Source organism: Phyllostomus hastatus, unplaced genomic scaffold, assembly GCF_019186645.2.
Source record: "Phyllostomus hastatus isolate PE091 unplaced genomic scaffold, TTU_PhHast_1.1 phas_contig_17, whole genome shotgun sequence".
In the NCBI taxonomy this organism is placed as follows: Eukaryota; Metazoa; Chordata; class Mammalia; order Chiroptera; family Phyllostomidae; genus Phyllostomus; species Phyllostomus hastatus.
In genome coordinates, this window is record NW_025333664.1 from 29,060,553 (window position 1) to 29,078,701 (window position 18,149).

General features: G+C 40.5%; 1 protein-coding gene across 9 annotated transcripts in view; it reads left to right on the plus strand.

Moving 5' to 3' along the window:
* The window catches only part of PLCB4 (phospholipase C beta 4), a 395,438-nt gene that overhangs the window by 194,008 nt on the left and 183,281 nt on the right, over positions 1 to 18,149 (plus strand). For 2 of the 9 annotated variants that reach the window (XM_045833062.1, XM_045833070.1), the window contains exon 1: positions 12,723 to 12,742. The exons of 6 other annotated variants lie outside the window; for them this stretch is intronic. In XM_045833062.1, the coding sequence (XP_045689018.1) occupies positions 12,734 to 12,742 (9 nt within the window). In that variant the 5' untranslated portion in view covers positions 12,723 to 12,733. Of the gene's footprint in view, positions 1 to 6,192; positions 6,291 to 12,722; positions 12,743 to 18,149 lie in introns of those variants that run through there. One more of the 9 variants, XM_045833068.1, reaches the window with a different exon arrangement.

The window sequence follows — 18,149 nt, forward strand, 5'->3', positions numbered from 1 at the left end:
TGGCTTTACATCTTTGATAGTTCTATGCTGATGTCCCATGGCATCAAACCTGGCAGAAGAAAGACTACTTCCCAGGTCTCTCAAGTAAAGTCTCAGAATTGAGTTTGTTAATCCTGATTGGTCAGATTTAGTGTTCTGTCTGTCCTTGAACCAAGAGCATTCCATCCTTACTAATGGGAGATCATGGCCCTGGTCACAGCTTCACTTCTGACAGTCAGTATCTCTGAAACCTTGGGAACTGAAATCAGGAGGGTGGAGGATTTCAAGATGAACTCTAGGGTACATCTGTCAATAGAAGGAGGAATGGTGTTAAGCGACAAAGACAGCCATGAGCAACCCTTACTTTAAAGATAAAGAAACCCTCTCATTAGCTCAGGTCCACCTTTTTTACTCCTACAGAGCCTAAAATACATATACATCATTCATTCCCTTAATATGGATGTACTGTGCACCTTTGCTATAGACATTTTCAACCATGCATTCATGACCCCCCTTATCCTCAATGATGCATTTCTTTTGAACCCTGTCATCACATACCTGGTCTAGAATGCTGTGCTTGCTTTAGCATTTGAGCAAGGTAGGTGCACATATTAAACTTACTCAAGCATCTTTCCTAGAGGTGTAGCAATGCAGGTAGCTGAGTCCCTAGGCATTCAAGAATTAGACTTATTCCTAATAGTACTTCAGGCTGTTTGCCAAGCCTCATGGGAAGGTTTTTTTTTTTAAACAAGTCTACAGCACTGATTTGAGGCTTCACTAATGTGGTTAATGGTTAACAGAAAAGAAAAGATACATTTGAAATCTACATGTAATGAACAGAAAACCTGTGAAGAGCATGCTGAGAGTTGTCAGTGGGTAAAAGGTTTTATGTCCTGCATTCCTTTGTTAGTGATGGGAGTTACCTGGGCTGTGACCTCCTATAGCTGGAGATGGAATGGCCAGAATACCTGGATCTGACCAACCAGGATATCAAGCTCAATTCTGAGACTTTCAGATACCTGGGAAATGAAGTTTTTCTTCTGCTAGGGTTGATACTACAAAGTATCAGCATGGAGCTGTTACCTACAAGAGATAATTTGTGAAGTTAACATACTTCATCACTCCAACACAGTGAGCAAGGACTGAGTGGTACTGAAAAGTCTGGAAAACAGAAGGTATAGCTGAATTTAAATGGAACTTTTATGAAACTTCCAAATAACCCTGGCTTAGGCCCATGACATGAGGCCATTGAATTAATAAACTGGCTTTTATATCAAGGCAGGAAAAAGAAACCACTCTAAGTGTTTCAGCCAGAAAAGATTTAATACAGGGAACTGGGTGCTTACCAAATGGTCTAAAAGGCTGGCGAATGAGGAATGAATGGTATGGCTGCCACTGACTGGGCTTTTGAGTTCAAAGGCACACCACTGTTGCCATTGCTGCCAGAGACCCCCTTTAAAATCTTTGTTTTCCTAACCTTGCTCGCCAGGAGCAGAAACACCAGGAGGTTGGCCACTGCCTTTCAGATATTTGAGTTCTTCTAAACTGTTTCAGTTCTAATTGGAACCCACCTGCAAAGAAGCCTTGGAAATTTAACATTTTAGCTTCCTGACCTCCCCAACAGAGTAAGAGTGGAGTGGAGTACAGAGACAATCCACAGTGTATACTATAATTTTTAAATACGGGTTGTCTTGTCCCTCAAATTAAAAATAGAACTACCATATAATTAAGCAATTCCATTTCTGGGTATGTAACCAAAGAAAGTGAAATCTGTTGATGGATGAGTAGATAAAGAAAATGTGATACACACACACATACACACACATAACATATATAATAGAAATAGCATATACAAACACATACACACAGAGAATAAAATATTATGCAGCCTTAAAAAAAGAAGGACATCCTGCCATTTGCAACAACATGGATGAACCTACATGATGTTATTATGTTCAGTGAAATAAGCCAGGCACAGAAAGACACATACTACATGATTTCAGTTATATGTGGAATTTTAAAAAAGTCAAAGTCATGAAAACTGAGAATAGAGTGGTGATTGCCAAGGGCTGGGGGAAATGGGAAGATGTTCAAGTGCATGGAGTTTCGTTATATAGGCTGAGTAAGCTTTGGAGATCTGATGGGCAGCATGGTGGCTGTAGTTACTAATACTGTACTGTATACTTGAAGTTTGCTGAGAATAGATCTTAAATGTTCTCACCACACACACAAAAAGGTAACTATGTGAGGTGATGGCTATGCTAATTAGCTCTGTTATAATAGTTCACAATGAATACATAGATCAAAACATCGTTTCGCACACCTTAAATATATACAATTTTTATTTGTCGATTATACCTCAGTAGGGTGTGAAAAATCAGTTCTCCTGGAGTTTTTATTAATGAAGTCTCTTTTTGTTCAAGACAACCCACCTGTTCACAATTTAAAATAGTGTTAAGACTAGGCCTCGCTAAAGAGTGAATTGCATATTTTCTGTTTTAAAATATATGTTTAAACTTACAGACAGTAAAATTCATGTTTTTGGTTTAAGTTATATGAGTTTGACAAATGCATTAAGTCACGTAACCACTGACATTAAGATACAGATCAGTTCCATTACTCAAAAATAAATGTATTTCTGCTGCCTGTTTGTAGTCAAGCCCTTTCTCCGTCCTTAACCCCTGGCAACCACTGCTCTGTTTTCCATCATTAATAGCTTTGCCTTTTCCAGAATGGCACAGAAATGGAATCATTTCTGTGATCTGATATGAGCACAATGCATTTAAGTTTTATCTATGTTGTTGCTTGTATAGGTAATGCATTTCTTTTTGTTACTGAGTAGTATCCCATTATATGTGTGTGTGTGTATCTGTGTGTATACTTATGGCTTTCATTTTTAGAGAATCACATAAATTTTTTTAGTCAAAATCTCTCTATGTATTTTTAAATGTCATGGATATGATGAGCCCCACTTTGCCTGTTAATCATGATAAAGAAATTAAGAAGGTAAATGTCCCAGCTTGCCAAAGCAAGATCTGCAGAAGGGGCCATAGGTGCTGAATCCGGCCATGGATGTGGCAAAAAGAAGTGCCTGGTGCAGCCCAAGAAGCAGGTCAAGGATGAACAAGGCAAGGCAGTTGAGCAGAAGCAAAAGGAGAAGAAATGTGAGGAGCTAAAAGCAAAGGCCCAGAGAAGGGCCCCTGGCTATAGGTAGAAATAAGAAATCTGGCAAAAAGTGAGCAGTGGCTCATCTTTAGTTCTCACTCTGCCGTTTCAACCTTAACTGTGAGGTCAGATTAACCCAGCCCAAATCCTGTCAAAGTGTGTTCTTCAGTCTTTGTTCCATCCCAAATTGTGTACAACCTGGAATTAAACCAACTCATTTGAAAAAATATTAATAATAAAGGAAGAGGAAGGAGGTAAATGTCTTTCCTTTCCTGGGTGACTTTAAACTAGGTGTACTTTACTGGGAAATAATCAGGTTATATAGTCTAATTACCATTCCTGAATAGGAACAGGACAATTAGACAAATCTTAAAAAATTGAACTTTTTCCATTCTAGTATTTAGACCAAAAACCTAGAACGTAATCAGTGCCTATTCACCCCCACTCACCTCAGCGAGTTTTCCAAGAGATGAAATACTTTTAAAATGAATTGTTGATTGGCGCCAGATTAAAACTGATAGGTCAGTGAAGGCCACCTAAATTTTTATTTCAAATACAGTCCTTTTTGGTTCTTTTCACAGACAGCCTTTCTTCTAGACAGATTTAAGCATATTTTGATGATTCATTGTAGAAATTGGTTATCAATTACAGTAGGAGAAAACACTATTAGCCAACAACTAAGAAAAAGAGAAGAGGTTCGGTCATCCAGTTTCAGGTCCCTGAAAGCCTTAATGGGTAGAATGCAACTACTCAGCTTTGGATTCATCCAGGTTAAGGACTGACTCCCCATCTCTTTTCTTGAGGTTCTTGCTTGTCCCTTTTGTGTCTCATTTGAGAAGCAGAGCCAACACTGCACTTTCTTAGGCTCAGCTGAACCTAAGAAACCAAGGGTGAGGAAACCAAGGTGTCTGCTTCCCTTACTCTGCCCCAGACATCCTGTGTATCGCATTCACTGTCTCACAGCCTTCTCAGGTGGATATTTTGTTGTCCACATTGAGCAGGTAAGAAAGCTGAGGTCAAAAGAAACTAGAGAGTTCCCTAAAATCCTCTCTGCTCATAAAGAACTTGAATCCAGGGCTGCCTGGTAACAAAGTCTATGCCTTTTTTTTCTTTTTACTGAATTTATGGGGGTGGCACTGGTTAGTTCAAATACACAGGTTTCAATCGCACAATTCCAAAACATATCATCTGTACACTGTGCCATGGGGGTGTCCAAGCTGCAGTGTGTGGGCTGCCTGGGGCCCAGGGTGTTTGTGAGTGCGGCCCAACAGAAAATCATAAATTACTTAAGATATTATGAGATCTTTTAATGATTATGTGTCACAATGTATTTCATGTGTTGCCCAAGACAACTGTTCTTCCAGTGTGGTGCAGTTGCCAAAAGGTTGGACACCCCTGCCCGTGTATTGTGTGTTCACCACCCCACAGCTCACACCATGGCCACTCACCCTCCTTTTACACCCCTCCCCCCAGCAATCACCACACTCTTGTCCATGAGTTTTTTCTCTTTTTCTTTTTTGCTCAATTCCTTCACCTCCGCTCATCTCCTCAACAACCACCTCCCAGCTGTCAGCCTGCTCTCTTAAGTTTTAGCTTTTCCTTTGCTTGATGTCATTTAAGAGACATTGATTCTGCCAGTGCTATTTTGTATATATATAATTATGTGCATCTATAATGAAGATGATGCCAGCTTATCCAGATTACTTACCTTCGTCAATCATTTCCAAGGTATGAGGAAAAAACACGTTCTGCATAAAACATTTGTAGGCCTAAGAGATAGCTAATTTAGAAACACCGAGTTTCTTCTGAGAAGAGTTGCCTAAATGCATGTAGAGTATAATTTTTTTACAGCACTGGTGCCTAGAGTCAGAAGTCCCATTTAATGTCCAGGTTACCTTCATTAGTCAGGCCTTTAGATATGTCCTTATGGGATTTTAGAGGGACGTGTTTTGACCTGATGTATAAAAACCTTCTTAATAACAACTTCCTTTAATGAAGTTCTGCTATATCATTTAAAAATAATTTGAGGTAACTAAATCAGATCAGGGCCTTACACCTAAAACATTATAGGTACTTTAGTAGATGTAAAGAAAATGCTCTACTAATGAGGATATTGATTGTCAGTCTGAGATATCCCAGATGGAACGTTACGTGCTAGCGTGGCTATCGCATCAAGTGCTTACAAAGGGCAGCAGTGTCTCCAACACAGACTGTCGACTTCCCTGCTGTGCCCTAAGTCCCTGCCTTAAAGGTAAGCCTGGACAGCACTGTCTTAGTACTTTCTGAGTACATTTCATTGTGGCAGGTCATAAACTTGCTAGGTTCTTCTGTGCAAAGCAAATAAGCTACCAGGAGCTCTGCCCTTGGAGCCATTAGTCCAACAGTTTTTGAGAATGTTCCACTCCTGAGGGTGAATAGGTGTGACACATTCTACAGAGAACATACCCTGAAAATAAAAACATGGCCTTGGCTGATAGTGGGAAAGGTCACCTTGCTTTTTGGCCTAATGAAGGGCCTTCACAGCTTGTTCACTGGTAGCAGTTAACCTGCCTAATCTGTGAGCTTCTGGTTATAGGAATTGTTCTTCTCATTTCATTTTGTCTCTTTGGGAGCCTAGCACAGTGTCTGATATTGCAGCAGGTACTATACCTCTCTATATCATCTGTATCTATCTATCTATTTATCATCATCATCTATCCATCAATCTTGTATGTGTGTTACAGACTCCAAAGCTGTGTGGGAGGAAATCAACCAACATAATTTAGAGCAGCCTGAAACTCTTCAGGAAAACAGAAATCTTTGATTGGTTTGAATCCTTACTTACTATATATTTATTATAGAACAGTATTGAATGTGTGACATGGGTCAAGTACCATGCAGGATGGTAACGACGCACGTGCTTTCACAAAACATAAAGCCAAGGTTTCACTGGGAGAACATAGAATGGTTCTACTACCTCTTTTGTTAGACCTGCTTAACATTTATTGAGCAACGATTAGGTGGTGGAATCTCTTCTAAGCAATTTAACTCATTTAATCCTCCACACAGTTCTGTTGAAGTCAGCACCATGATTATCTCCATTGTACAAATGGGGAGACTGAGGTACAGAGAAGTAAAACTTGCCGAAGCTCACACAGCTGTGGAAGGTATGTCTGGGACTTGAATCCAGTCAGTCTGACAGAAGAGCGCCTGCTTGTGTGTACTGGAGTCTACTGGTCAGATGGGAGAAGCAGGGGATCTCAAATGAGGTCCTCCCTGTGCAGTTGTGGTTGGAGAAGGCTTCCCAGCATCAGAGATGTCTGTGTTAAGTCATGGATGATGGGTAGGAATTAGACAAGTGAAGAAGGAGGAAGAGGTGGGTGTAAGTGTGTTCTGTTCAGATGCCACATCATATACAGGATTGGTTATTGTAGTTGGGAAGTATGTGTGTGTGTTTGTGGTAAATGATGAAAGTATGATGGGAGAGCCAGATGATCTAAATCTTTGTTAAGCTGTGTAATAACTGGCTTTTTGTCTTATAGATGGTGGTGAGCCATTGAAGGGTTTTAATCAGGTGACATGATATAGCGTGCATATTTAGAAGTTAGCTGGGCTTCTGTGGTGCGAATAGAGGGAAGGGTAGGGGCCAAACTGCAGGCAGAAAGATTAAATAAGTAGGAGGCTTTGCAGCAACCCAGAGAAAAGGGTGAGGGAGACCGGTGTTGGGGTGGGGGTGCAGATTCGAAGGAGCTCCAGCGGATAGAATCAACAGGACTTTATAATTAATTGGATGGACAGGAAAGAGGAGTTAGAGGGAAGACTTACATTTACTGTATTTTAAAGAATAAACTGTGAATTTTACACTTCCTGCTCCAGGCCAGCATTTTATTGTTCTCACTGTTCATTTCCTTACAGAAAGGGAAGAGCAGGTTAAATGTTGGAGGAGCGGATGGACATAGTTTTCTGTGGACTTCTGGCCCATTGGGCTTTCATTTAGAGTACTGTAGTTTCTTTAGTTCACGCTACTTGTGGCAGATTCTTTCAGTAAAGCTTTTGTGCATGCAGCCTCTTAGGAAGAGCAGTGCTGTTCCCTAGAATTTGCCACTAGAAGGAGAATGAAATGCAAAAGTAGGACTAAGGGATTATACTGATATCCTCTAGCATAATGGGTGTCGTATCAGTAGGTGTTAAGACTGAACATATCTTTTAACCTCAAACAATCAGATTCTCCCCTTGTTCCATTTTTTATTGATTGATTTGAGAGAGAGAGAGAGAGAGAGATTGATTTGTTTTTCCACTTATTTATGCATTCATTGGTTGATTCTTGTATGTATACCCTGACTGGTGATCAAACCCACAACCTTGGCATGTCAGGCCAATGTGCTAACCAGCTGAGCTACCTGGCCTGGGCTCTTGTTCCATTTTTATACACATAAGCACATGTTTGAAATTGTGTGTGTGTGCACTTTCATGTGTATGGTTGGGCAAAACAAAATATTTTCCATCAACCTTGGGTAATGTGTTTTTATAATGGGAAGTTCTATCTTAAACATATCATAGTATTCAAGAGAAAAATACCATTTTTTTCTGTGATAACTATGCCTTGTCCTTTTCCTCAAACCTTTGCTTCTGGAATCCCTGGCAACAAAACCTGTGCTCCCTTTTAGGATTTCTCTCCTGGCTGATGGTTTTAATCTGTGGCTCAAGAAAGCAAATAAATGTAGCATTACCTGAGAGTCTTGCTTTTTCTATACAATCCAGGTTTTCAAATGGTGAAACACCTGCCCTATGTGAAATTTCAAACGTCTGTACTATTTGATCCTTTTCTCCCTTCCACCTTTTATCTTTGTAATTTTTGTTTATTCAAGTGTAAGATTCTTGAAAAACCTTTTTCCTGTTAGGAACTGAAGGCAATGAAGGCTCTTTGGAAGTTTGCTGTGGTTTTGACAACCACATGAACAATGATTTGTGATATTCCTCATGAAAAAGTGTTATCTGGAGGGGAGGAAGCAGGTGGCATCTTATCATGTGGGACCTTACTCATAAGAGGGCACTAGAATTCAGGTAAGGTGCTAACTGCTTTACAGGCATTATCTTGTGTGACCTTTGCAAGAGGTGAGCAATGACGTTATTTCTTGCACTTGAGGAAATTGAGGTTGGGAAATTTATCTAGGCATCTTTTTCCAGTGCTACACAGAAAAAGGATAGAGGTGAATTTGGACTTCACTGTTCTCATTTCAAAATTCATGTGTTTAACCAAAACACTGTAATTTAGGGTGCCTGCAGGACTATTTCAGGGGAGAGCACAGTAGGGAGGTAGGAGAGAGGAAGGAGGAAAGGAAAGGATGGGAGAAATGTTATGCTGCTAAGCTAGCTGCTGTAGCAAAGAGTGCCACAAATATGTAATGGCTCAACATGGTACAAGTTTATTTTCTGCTCATCTAACAGTACTGGGCAGGTGAAGTCGCAGTGGAGCGGCCATGAGTTTTCAGTTATTCAGGGGTCCATCTGGGCTGCTGGCATCTTTAATGTGTAGCTTCCATGTTTCCCCTGGGGATGATGTCTGCCTAGAAGGGGCATATTGCATAAAGGGATGAGTGTGTGTGGAAGGATTTTGTGGTCCATGTCTGGATATGATACACATCTCCACCACTTTCATTTTTGGGGCAGTTACACAGCTCTACCTAATGCAAAGAAGGCAGGTGAATGTAGCCAGGTATGGACCCTGGAAGAAGAGGAGTGCATGGATTTTGCTGGTCTGTCAAGAACCAATAGGTCCTGGGTCCCTATTAGAATCAAGTCTCCATGCTTATGTTTATAGTTTCATTTTCCCATGCTTTGTAAGGGATCATTTGTCTCCCTTTCAAAGAAAAAAAATTGAGAACTATATATACCCTTTTCTCTAACATTGCCCAAGGTCATGTGACTATTAAATGGTAGAGCTGAAACCTCAGCCTGGCTCTTTCATTCCTACACTTTGCTCTTTCCTCCTGTCATACCACGCATGTTAGTCCTGCTTCTCACTCGCTGCCACAGTCTAGTCCTTTGATAAGAAGCAATTCCGAAAGTAACATTCAAATCTCAGTTAATTCTGTGCTGCTCAAAATATGGTCCATGGACCAGAAGCATCAAGATCACCAGGGAGCTTGTTAGAAATGTTCAGTTGCATTGAATCACCATCCCAGATCCGCTGAACAGGACCTGCCACTTTACCGGTCTCCCGTGGCAATTTGGGTACAAGGTAAAGCTTGGTAGGCCCTGGACTGGCTCCTGTAAGCCAGCTTCTCAACCTGATCCTGTGTATGACTGTCACCTTTCCTCCACGCATGAGAAGAAATGGATTCACTCTATGTTAGTGACAGGATATAACTAGCTGAGTAAAAGTTCAGCCTTTATGCCAAGTAAACATGTTTAGCCTAAAAAGGACTAGTACTTAGCAACATAATATTGAGTGACCGCTGAGCCCAATTTTTGCATAGCACGAGCTGTTTCCATAGATAAGCCAAACAGGCCTGAGCAAAACACAAGAAAAAAGGACTTGGCTGTTATGGTCTATAGACAATTTGATTTTCTAAAAAGAGCAGTTTTGTTCATTTTTCTGAGAACATAAGAGTACTGATGTCCCAGCCTGTGCTGTTTCTCTGGTACAGGTTATAGTTAGTACAAAAACACAGTAAAGACACACTATTGAGCCATCTGACCCCCAATTCCAAGTTTCCCATAGTCATTTAATTATTTGTGCACCAACTGTCAACTTTGCACTACAGCTACAGAGGGCGCCTGCTGGTTAGATGCTTCCTGGTTGGTGTCAGGGAGGGTCTTTCTTGTGCAAGTTCCCCTGTGAGTCTCATGATAATCATTTTCTCTAGAGCACCATTCACTGCAGAGGAGGAGGGAAGGGGAATGACTAACAGAGGTCTCCAAATGCTGTGACAAATGGCCTGGACAGCCTTCTTATATAGGAGGAATGGAGCCTAACGTTCTCCTCAGCTCAAGGGCCACACTGGCCAGGCACTACTGTTTTGAAACAGTACAGTAAAATCCTTTTCTAAAAGTTTTGCTCTCTTGATAGTTTTACTGTACATATGTGATATGCCTTAAAATAAGCAAATCGGAAACAGTAGCTGTTCTGGTATCTGACCACAGGCAGCCACTACAACATACTGATTTCCTTATGCTGATTTCACTCACTAAATCTCACAAGCCACTCTGCAAATGTTTCCATTTACTTTTGGAGATTTTGACACTGAGAACAAACACTTGCTTAAGGTCAGAGCAAGCAGATTTCCAGTTGTATGGAATCTTCCAGTAGCAACTCTGTTATCAACTCATGGTGGGTGGGTGGGTGGCTTGCAAACTTTAAGGCTTTTTAACACTTGCCAATGATCTTCTCCCATAAACTTAAATTGCTCCATAAATCCAGGCAGGTGTTTGCCATTCTTATAGTAGTGTATTTCATTACAGTCAAATTGAAAAAGGGTACATATTGATATTTTATTGGCAAGATTTCCAGGCAGGATTTGATTTATAAGAATAGCATGAAGGTGTACATTGCTTCTAAGTTTTCAAGTAGTTTAACTTAAGAGTAATACAGAAAATATGTTTGTTTATAAAGTTCCAAGATTGCATTTTAGGAAAGTTTGAAGCAAAGATGTTTGCTTGCTAATTCATCCATGATTATTCCAACAGGCTCTCTCATAACAATTATAGCTGCCTTTGATGACATGCTTTACTCATTACTGGGCACTGTGCTCAGCCATCTGCCTGTGCTTATCTAATGTCACCCTAACAAGGACCCACCAGGTAGATATCATTGTCTCCAGCAAACACCTTGAGAAAGCTGTAGAGGATCTTATGACTAGCAGATGTGAGAGCTGGGTTCCAGTGTCCTCTAATGTAGTAATGGCTGTGTGTTTCTAATGATAACTGACATGTGGTTGCAAAGGGTCATCTCACCCATGCAGTGCCTCATTCATTTCTGTATTGTTTAATAAACATGTATCAAGAATTTATGTCTTCAGAGGACACAAAAATGAGAAAGATTCTCATGCCCTGCCTTCATGGAGTTCCCCATCTAGTACTTTAATAAAATTTTGTTGTATTTTCATTCTTGATGGTTGCATAAGTAACAAGGATATGATGTATGCTTGACAGCCTTAAGTAAGCCAGATGGCTGGTAACTTATGAAACTGTGGCACCCAAATATGGGATGTCACATTTGGCTAGATAATGGTAAAATCTCTAAGGACAGATTACAAAATAAATCTAAAATTAAATAACTCACCAATTTATTCCTTTACTTGTATATTTCATCATTATTTCTTTATCTGTAGGTATTTATTGAATGCTTTCTTTGTGTAAGGTATTGTGCAGGACATACAAAGATGAATTCAGATTCCCGTGCATCTAATGTTTCTGTCCGTATTGGACGCGAGCTTGCAGTAGTTACAGTGCTAGATGGAAAGGGTCAGTGCCTTGCAGAGGTACGTTCGAAGTGCTGTGGGAGTCCAGGGAAGACGGAGTTAGAGAAAACTTCAAAGGGAAAATGACACCTGAGCCAGACTGCAAAGTATAGATGGGATTGTAAGATGGGGAAATAGGTGGGGCAGAGGGCTCATTCTAGGCAGAAGGGTGAAGAAAATACAGGGAAGACTGACTAACAAGGAATTCAGCGGAACTTTGAAGTATGAAAGAGACTTCAGAAGCATCCATGAGTGATTTAATAAGCAATTTCCTAGGAGCTCCTTGTTGTTTTGATTCTTACAAAGATTGGAGTATTTTTAAAATCCAAGTAAGAAATGATTATTTGAAAATTTAGAAACTACGTAAAATTATAAAAAGAAAAAATCTCAGTAGGAAGCCTTCACCTGAATGAAATCACTGGCTAACATTTGATTATTAGACACTTTTAATAGACAATCAAAATGTCTTTGATTAAAGACATTTTCCTGCCTTTGTTTCTGGGCATCTTTTTGAATAGTTGAAGTCATGTATTACATTCTACATTTTCATTTAAAATAATTATGCCAGCATTTGCCCATGTTATGAAAAACTCTAGGAAGCCATCACATTTAATGGCCTTGCACTGTTCCATCAGGTGGCATTGTCACAGTTGACTTTACCCCACCCTGCTGTTGGGGTGTAGGCTGTTCCATGTTTTCCAACACAAACAGGCTGGCTGCTGGCCAGCAAACCTCTTTTGTATGTGGTAGATGCTGGAGCCAAGACACTCACAATAAGCTGAGAAGGGGACTTACCTGTTTGGTTGCTAGGAGCCAGAAGGAACCAAGAGACTCACATAGACAGAAATCAACCCTGTGACTAGAAGGGGCTGTGGAGTTTCTGGGGTAAAGATTAATTAGCTGTTTAGGTCTTGTCCCTTGAGAAGTTCGAGCTGAGTGTGCTACGGACCCTCTGGCCCCCCCTTGGGGAGATTCGTTGAATTTCAGGCTCAAAACCATTTGGCTACTCCTCCCCTTTCCCAGCGCAGTTTTGGTTGTTATTGAAGGAGCAAAACCTTAGCTGTTCACACGGGATTTCCAGGCTGGGAAGAGGAGGCAGGAAGACCTATCAAAGGGCAAGTATGTCTGCCCCATCTTCGACCTGAAACATGGAACAGGTGGGAATGTGGGAAGGGCAAGCAGGTGGGCATTTATCCTAATTTCAGCAGCTTTCTTCTCATATCCTGTCAGTTGGAGTTAGCAACCAGAAAAGTATTCTCCTTCAAAAGAAAAATAACAAGGGAAGTTATACTTGCCTTGCTTGACTTTTAGTGTTACCAAATACTCATGTTTGTGACTTATTTCTTGTGTATTGTGAGCCCAGCCCGTTCTTCATTGGCTCTTCCTATCTTTGGCCCCATCTTTCTTGAGTGAAATTTCACTCTAAAAGGAAATTTGAATTGGAGGGAGACATAGGTCCTCACCGAGCAAGCTGCAGTAAATTCAGCTATTAAATCCCAGCAGACAGCAGCATATCAGATATGCAGTTCCATATACTGAACGTGTGTTCATAGGTTCATAGTCACAACACCTGGGAGCCACCTTGTGTGATGGTTCAGCAAAGGAGGGAGACAGGAAAAAGACTGTTAGCTCAGGGCAGAGACGTCTGCTCTGTGGAGGGGGGAGGAGCATACTACTTTTGCTTAACAGATGCCATTTTGAAAGTTTCTTTAGAATTAATTTCTCATATTAAATCATGAGTCAACTTTCCTAGGAATTTCACTTTTTAAAAGCACCATTCTGTTAATTTTCTTAAGAAAAAAGCACGATTTCTTACAAGTTAAATGGACTAACTCTGAGATGGGGCTATCTTCAATTATATGTTGGCTCCATCGTTGAACAGCATTGTGACTCTGAGCAAATGATTTAATTGCTCAAAGCCTTCATTTTTTTATCTGCAAAACAGAAACAATAAGAGCACCTATGACCCAGAGTACTGATACAGATTAGAGGTGAGGAAACATTGTAGAAAATGACTAATGTATGGTCCTGTTATAAAATGCTGTTATAAAATCCAGACACCCTTTATGATTCTTATTTATCATATAATCTTTGCCTCACTTATTCCTCAGAACAGGATAGGAGACATAAATAACAATTTGGAAGAAAGCAAAGCCTGACCTCAAAGAGGATATGGAATAAAGTGTAGACACACAAATTTGTTACCACATGGCATAATCATCAAGTCATTTCTGTCCTCATCCTGTTATTCATCCGAGTTTCCCTAATTACCTCTTAAAACACTCATTTCTGCTAGGCACAGAGTTTGGAGAAGTAGGTGGGGAAATTCAAAGACCAGTAAGAAACAAACCTTTCTGTGTCAAGTTGCTCACAATAAAATTTAAAAGTTTGTGTTTATAATTAGCATCATCTAGAAAAGTGATGTAACAGTTTTAAGACCTCGCTTTAAATAGTCACAGGGAGCTGACTTAAGTTTTATTGTACTCCCATACTCACACTGTGGATTGCTTTGCTAGATTTTTCTGTTTTGTTTTTTTTTTGGTGGGGGTATTAATTTTTTATTTCTTTTTAAAAAGATATTATTTATTTATTTTTTTGAGAGAATCGAAGATAGGGAGAAAGAGAAGGAGAGAAACATCAGTGTGTGGTTGCCTCTCACACTTCCCCCACTGGGGACCTGACCTGAAACCCAGACATGTGCCCTGACTGGGAATTGAACCAGCAATTTTTTGGTTTGCAGGCCAGCACTCATTCCACTGAACCACGTCAGCCAGGGCTGCTTTGCTAGTTTCTAATTGCTCCCTTATTATTTTTAATTTTCTGGATTCCCTTTACTCTTTCCTGGATTTCCTTAATCCTCTTTAATAGCATCATTTGCTTAACCTAATCAGAATACCCACACACTCACCAGAGCCATATAGAAAACTCTCATCCCATTCATCCTTACTTTAGTAGGTATACCAATTAGTTTTTGCTGTGTAACAAGCAATCCCTAAAAACATTACGGGTTATTTCTTAGAATTCTGTGTGCTGGTTGGGTAGCTTTCCTAGCCTGGCTTGGTGGGGACTCGATGATCTAGGATGGCCTTACTCATGTATGTGGGACCTTGGCCAGGATTGGAAGCTTCTCTCCATGTGGCCTGTCTTCTTCCCGCAAGCTTTTCCAAAGGCATCTTCCAAAGGCTGAGGCCTTTTTAACATGGTGACCTCCCGGTTCCAAAGAGAAACAAAGACAGAAAGTCCCAGTGTTCAAGTACTTTTTCTGCATCTGGTTGGCATCAAAGCATGTCACATGCCCAAACCCAGATCCAAGGGCCATGTGGAGAAATAGTCTCTCCATCTCAATGGAGAAGCTGAAGGGTCACATTGCAAAGGGACATGGTACAGGGAGGGCAAGCTTTGTGGCCATTTTTTGCAAATGGTCTGAGGATCCTGGAGAAGGAGCAGCATATGTTTTAGCCCAGAAGGGTCCCATCTCCTTTTTAGTCACAGCTCACTGGCCAGAACTAGTCATATGGACCTGGCAACGGATGGACACAAAGGAGGGTAAAAAGTAAAGCCTCCCATGCATTAGCTGTTGTGTTTGTCTCAAATAACAGAGTTATAGCTCATGTACACACTTTTTAAGAAAACCCATTTGGGCCTTTGAGAGTTAATGTTATTCAAAGACACCATGAATATCCATCTTCAGCCTTTCAGTGATAGGAGGCTGGTCTTCTAATGTAACAGGTAGAGATATGAGGGAGGAGGGGGGATTGTATGAAGTAGTTTACATGTTCTGAAGTAAAGTGGTGACTTTGCTGCCTGCTGATCACATACAAACTTCCAGCCACTCATGACATTACATGTCACATTTCCTAATCCTGGGATCCCCTTTACCCATGTCACTTAATAGGAATCCTTATCCTTTAAGGCCCAGCTCAAAAGTCCTCTGCAGGAAGCCAAACCAGCCTTTGTATGAGCATGTTCATTTACTTCCAAGATAATTTGGTTAAAGCTGAGTTGCTGGTTTTGAGTGACTAATATTGGGCTATTACGTGCATTGTTCAGTCAAAGGGAAAATTGAATTACCATTTTTACTTGCCGTGGCCCTCAGTAAATAAAGCCTGCTCCTTGCCCTCTCTTGCATAATGTAGTCCTCCTAGTTTAGAATTCATAGGACATCTAGAGGTTAGACAAGGTTAGAACACTCTGCAGCTGCTAATACCATCAGTGTCTATCTGCTGTGAAATAGAACAACTCCTTAAATGTGTAGGGAGCTGCTGCATTCCAAGAGCTTGCTATCTCTTTGACCTTGAGAGTCTCCTTCACATAGATTATAGGCATGTCTCTTGTTGGATGGGGAAACTCCTAGAAATATAATTTGTGAGTTTCTCTGGTTTTATAGTAATGGGTTGAAACAGGTCTTGAAGTTAATCCTTCCCACTCTGAGTGTACTTTTGTCCACAAGACTGTGTCTATGTTTCTTCTATAATCATGAGATATCCTGTGTAGATAAATACGTGTATTGATAGATGTTTGAAATTTGACTCAAGTTTAGTGTTTGGTGTTTTTTTTCCCTATTTACTATATGTTTTGGTGATGTAGATGCCTCCAGTTGTGCCTATCAGGTTAAAACTGTAACACATTTGGGGTGTGTCCCACCTATATACCTTCACACTTTGTAAAGTTTTACTAAAGAAGTGAGTCCTTGTTGAGCATGTGAGGAGGTTGTTATGGCTATGGTGGAAGAGACTGGTTTAAGTTTGGGAGGCAGCAGTTAGGGAAAACTCCTTGGCTTCTGGTTTGCATCCTTAGCATCCATTTTTGAGGCCTACAGCCTGTGTGTTCATTACCTAAAAATAGTTGTGAACCAGCATTTTATTCCATGAGGCCCAGGGGAACTGCCAGTTCTGCAACCAGTCATTTAAGCTTTGGAAAGTAATATACTACTTTGCAGATAACTCAAAATGTATCTTGAGGTACTACACCTAGGTTGCAGGTGGCAAATACAAAGCCTGAGGGCTGAATTCGGACCTCCACCTTGTTTTATCTGACCTGGCACCTTGTGTCTACCCAGTGGCAGCTCTGAGCTCTTGCTTAACAGTTAAGAAGTAGTTACATTTATACAGTCCTCAAATTACATTCAGCTCTTTGAAGGTAACCTTGAGGCTCATGTGGCCCCTGGTGAAAATGAGTTTCACACCTTGACCTAGGTTAAAACACAACCATGAAATTCAGTGGGAGTTAAAGTTTTTAAGGCCATGCCAAGGAGGTGATCAAGAGTCATAAAATCATGTAGAGAGAATCCTAATCAATTATTAAGATCTGCAGAGAACTGAGAAAGGGAAAGAGGGCCTGCGGTCCAGTACGAGGGAATTTTCACAAACCAGCAGCATGTGGGTATAGACTTTCCGTCTCCTGGGATCTGTGTGGTCACAGCACTAGGAATGTTTCCATGGCATCTTCCTGGACACTGGGCTGTGGGCCAAGCCACGTCTTCACTCCCTGCCAGGGCTCTGGTCTAGGAGTCAAAGAATGACTCTGTGGAGGTCTGATGGGATTAGATTGCAGGTGCTCTATAAACTTCAGATAGTGCTTTCCACTTACCAGGAAGCATCATTATTTTCCAGCATATGTTTGTTGTCAATGGGTGTTTTTTAAACCCATGGTAGTCATGTCACACATTGCCAAATAACAGTTTTCTGCTCCTGATCTCATCAGATAAACTTTACACCTTTCCTAGAATATGTGAGTTAGAACACCGACGATAGCCACTGCAGCAGTCTCGGGCACAGACACACCATGCATTTGTCTGTTTAATCACCACTCAACGCATAGAGGAAGGGATTAGGAGACAGAAGGGATTGTAAATTTAACTAAAGTTATTATTGGCACTTGAATTTGTCTTAAAAATATCCATTTACTTCCATGGATGCCACACCGACCTTAACCATGTTTCTGCCTGATTCCTTTGTGACATGGAAGTGCCAACAGGATGAACCATTTTGATAAGCAGCCTCACAATTTTAAAGTACATTTAAAGTTACTCTCTAAGAACTAATATGCAGTGATTCCATTTTCCTGATTGTATTTTTATGAGCCATAGTTTTATATTCCACTGCTTATCTGATTTGAAAACGGTTGTAATGTTTGAAGAAAGTTAATATTGAGTCTTGCCAAAACCTTAATAAACTTAGTCTTGAACTAATATTTCAGGCTTGTGCGGGATTTCCGTATGCTAAGATAGATTTTAATATTACAGAAATGCAATGGTGACCTTTCCATAAAACCTTAATAAAATTACTTTGTGATATAAGCTGCAGAAGTGATGGGAACTCTCCTGAACGAGAGAATGGGTGATTTATCTGCATTTCATAGTTTTATCTTGTCTCTCATTTCTTCAGATCTCTGGTGTTTTTCTTAAGCCAAGCAACAGTAATTTCCATAACGTAAACTCAAGAACAAGCACAGAATTTTCAAAGGCATGTTTTGCTTTTGCACAGCGTCATTTGACCGCTGAAGTGTCTGTTATCTTGACAATTCTAATAATCTCCATGCTGTTAAAAGAAGTTAAGATAGAAA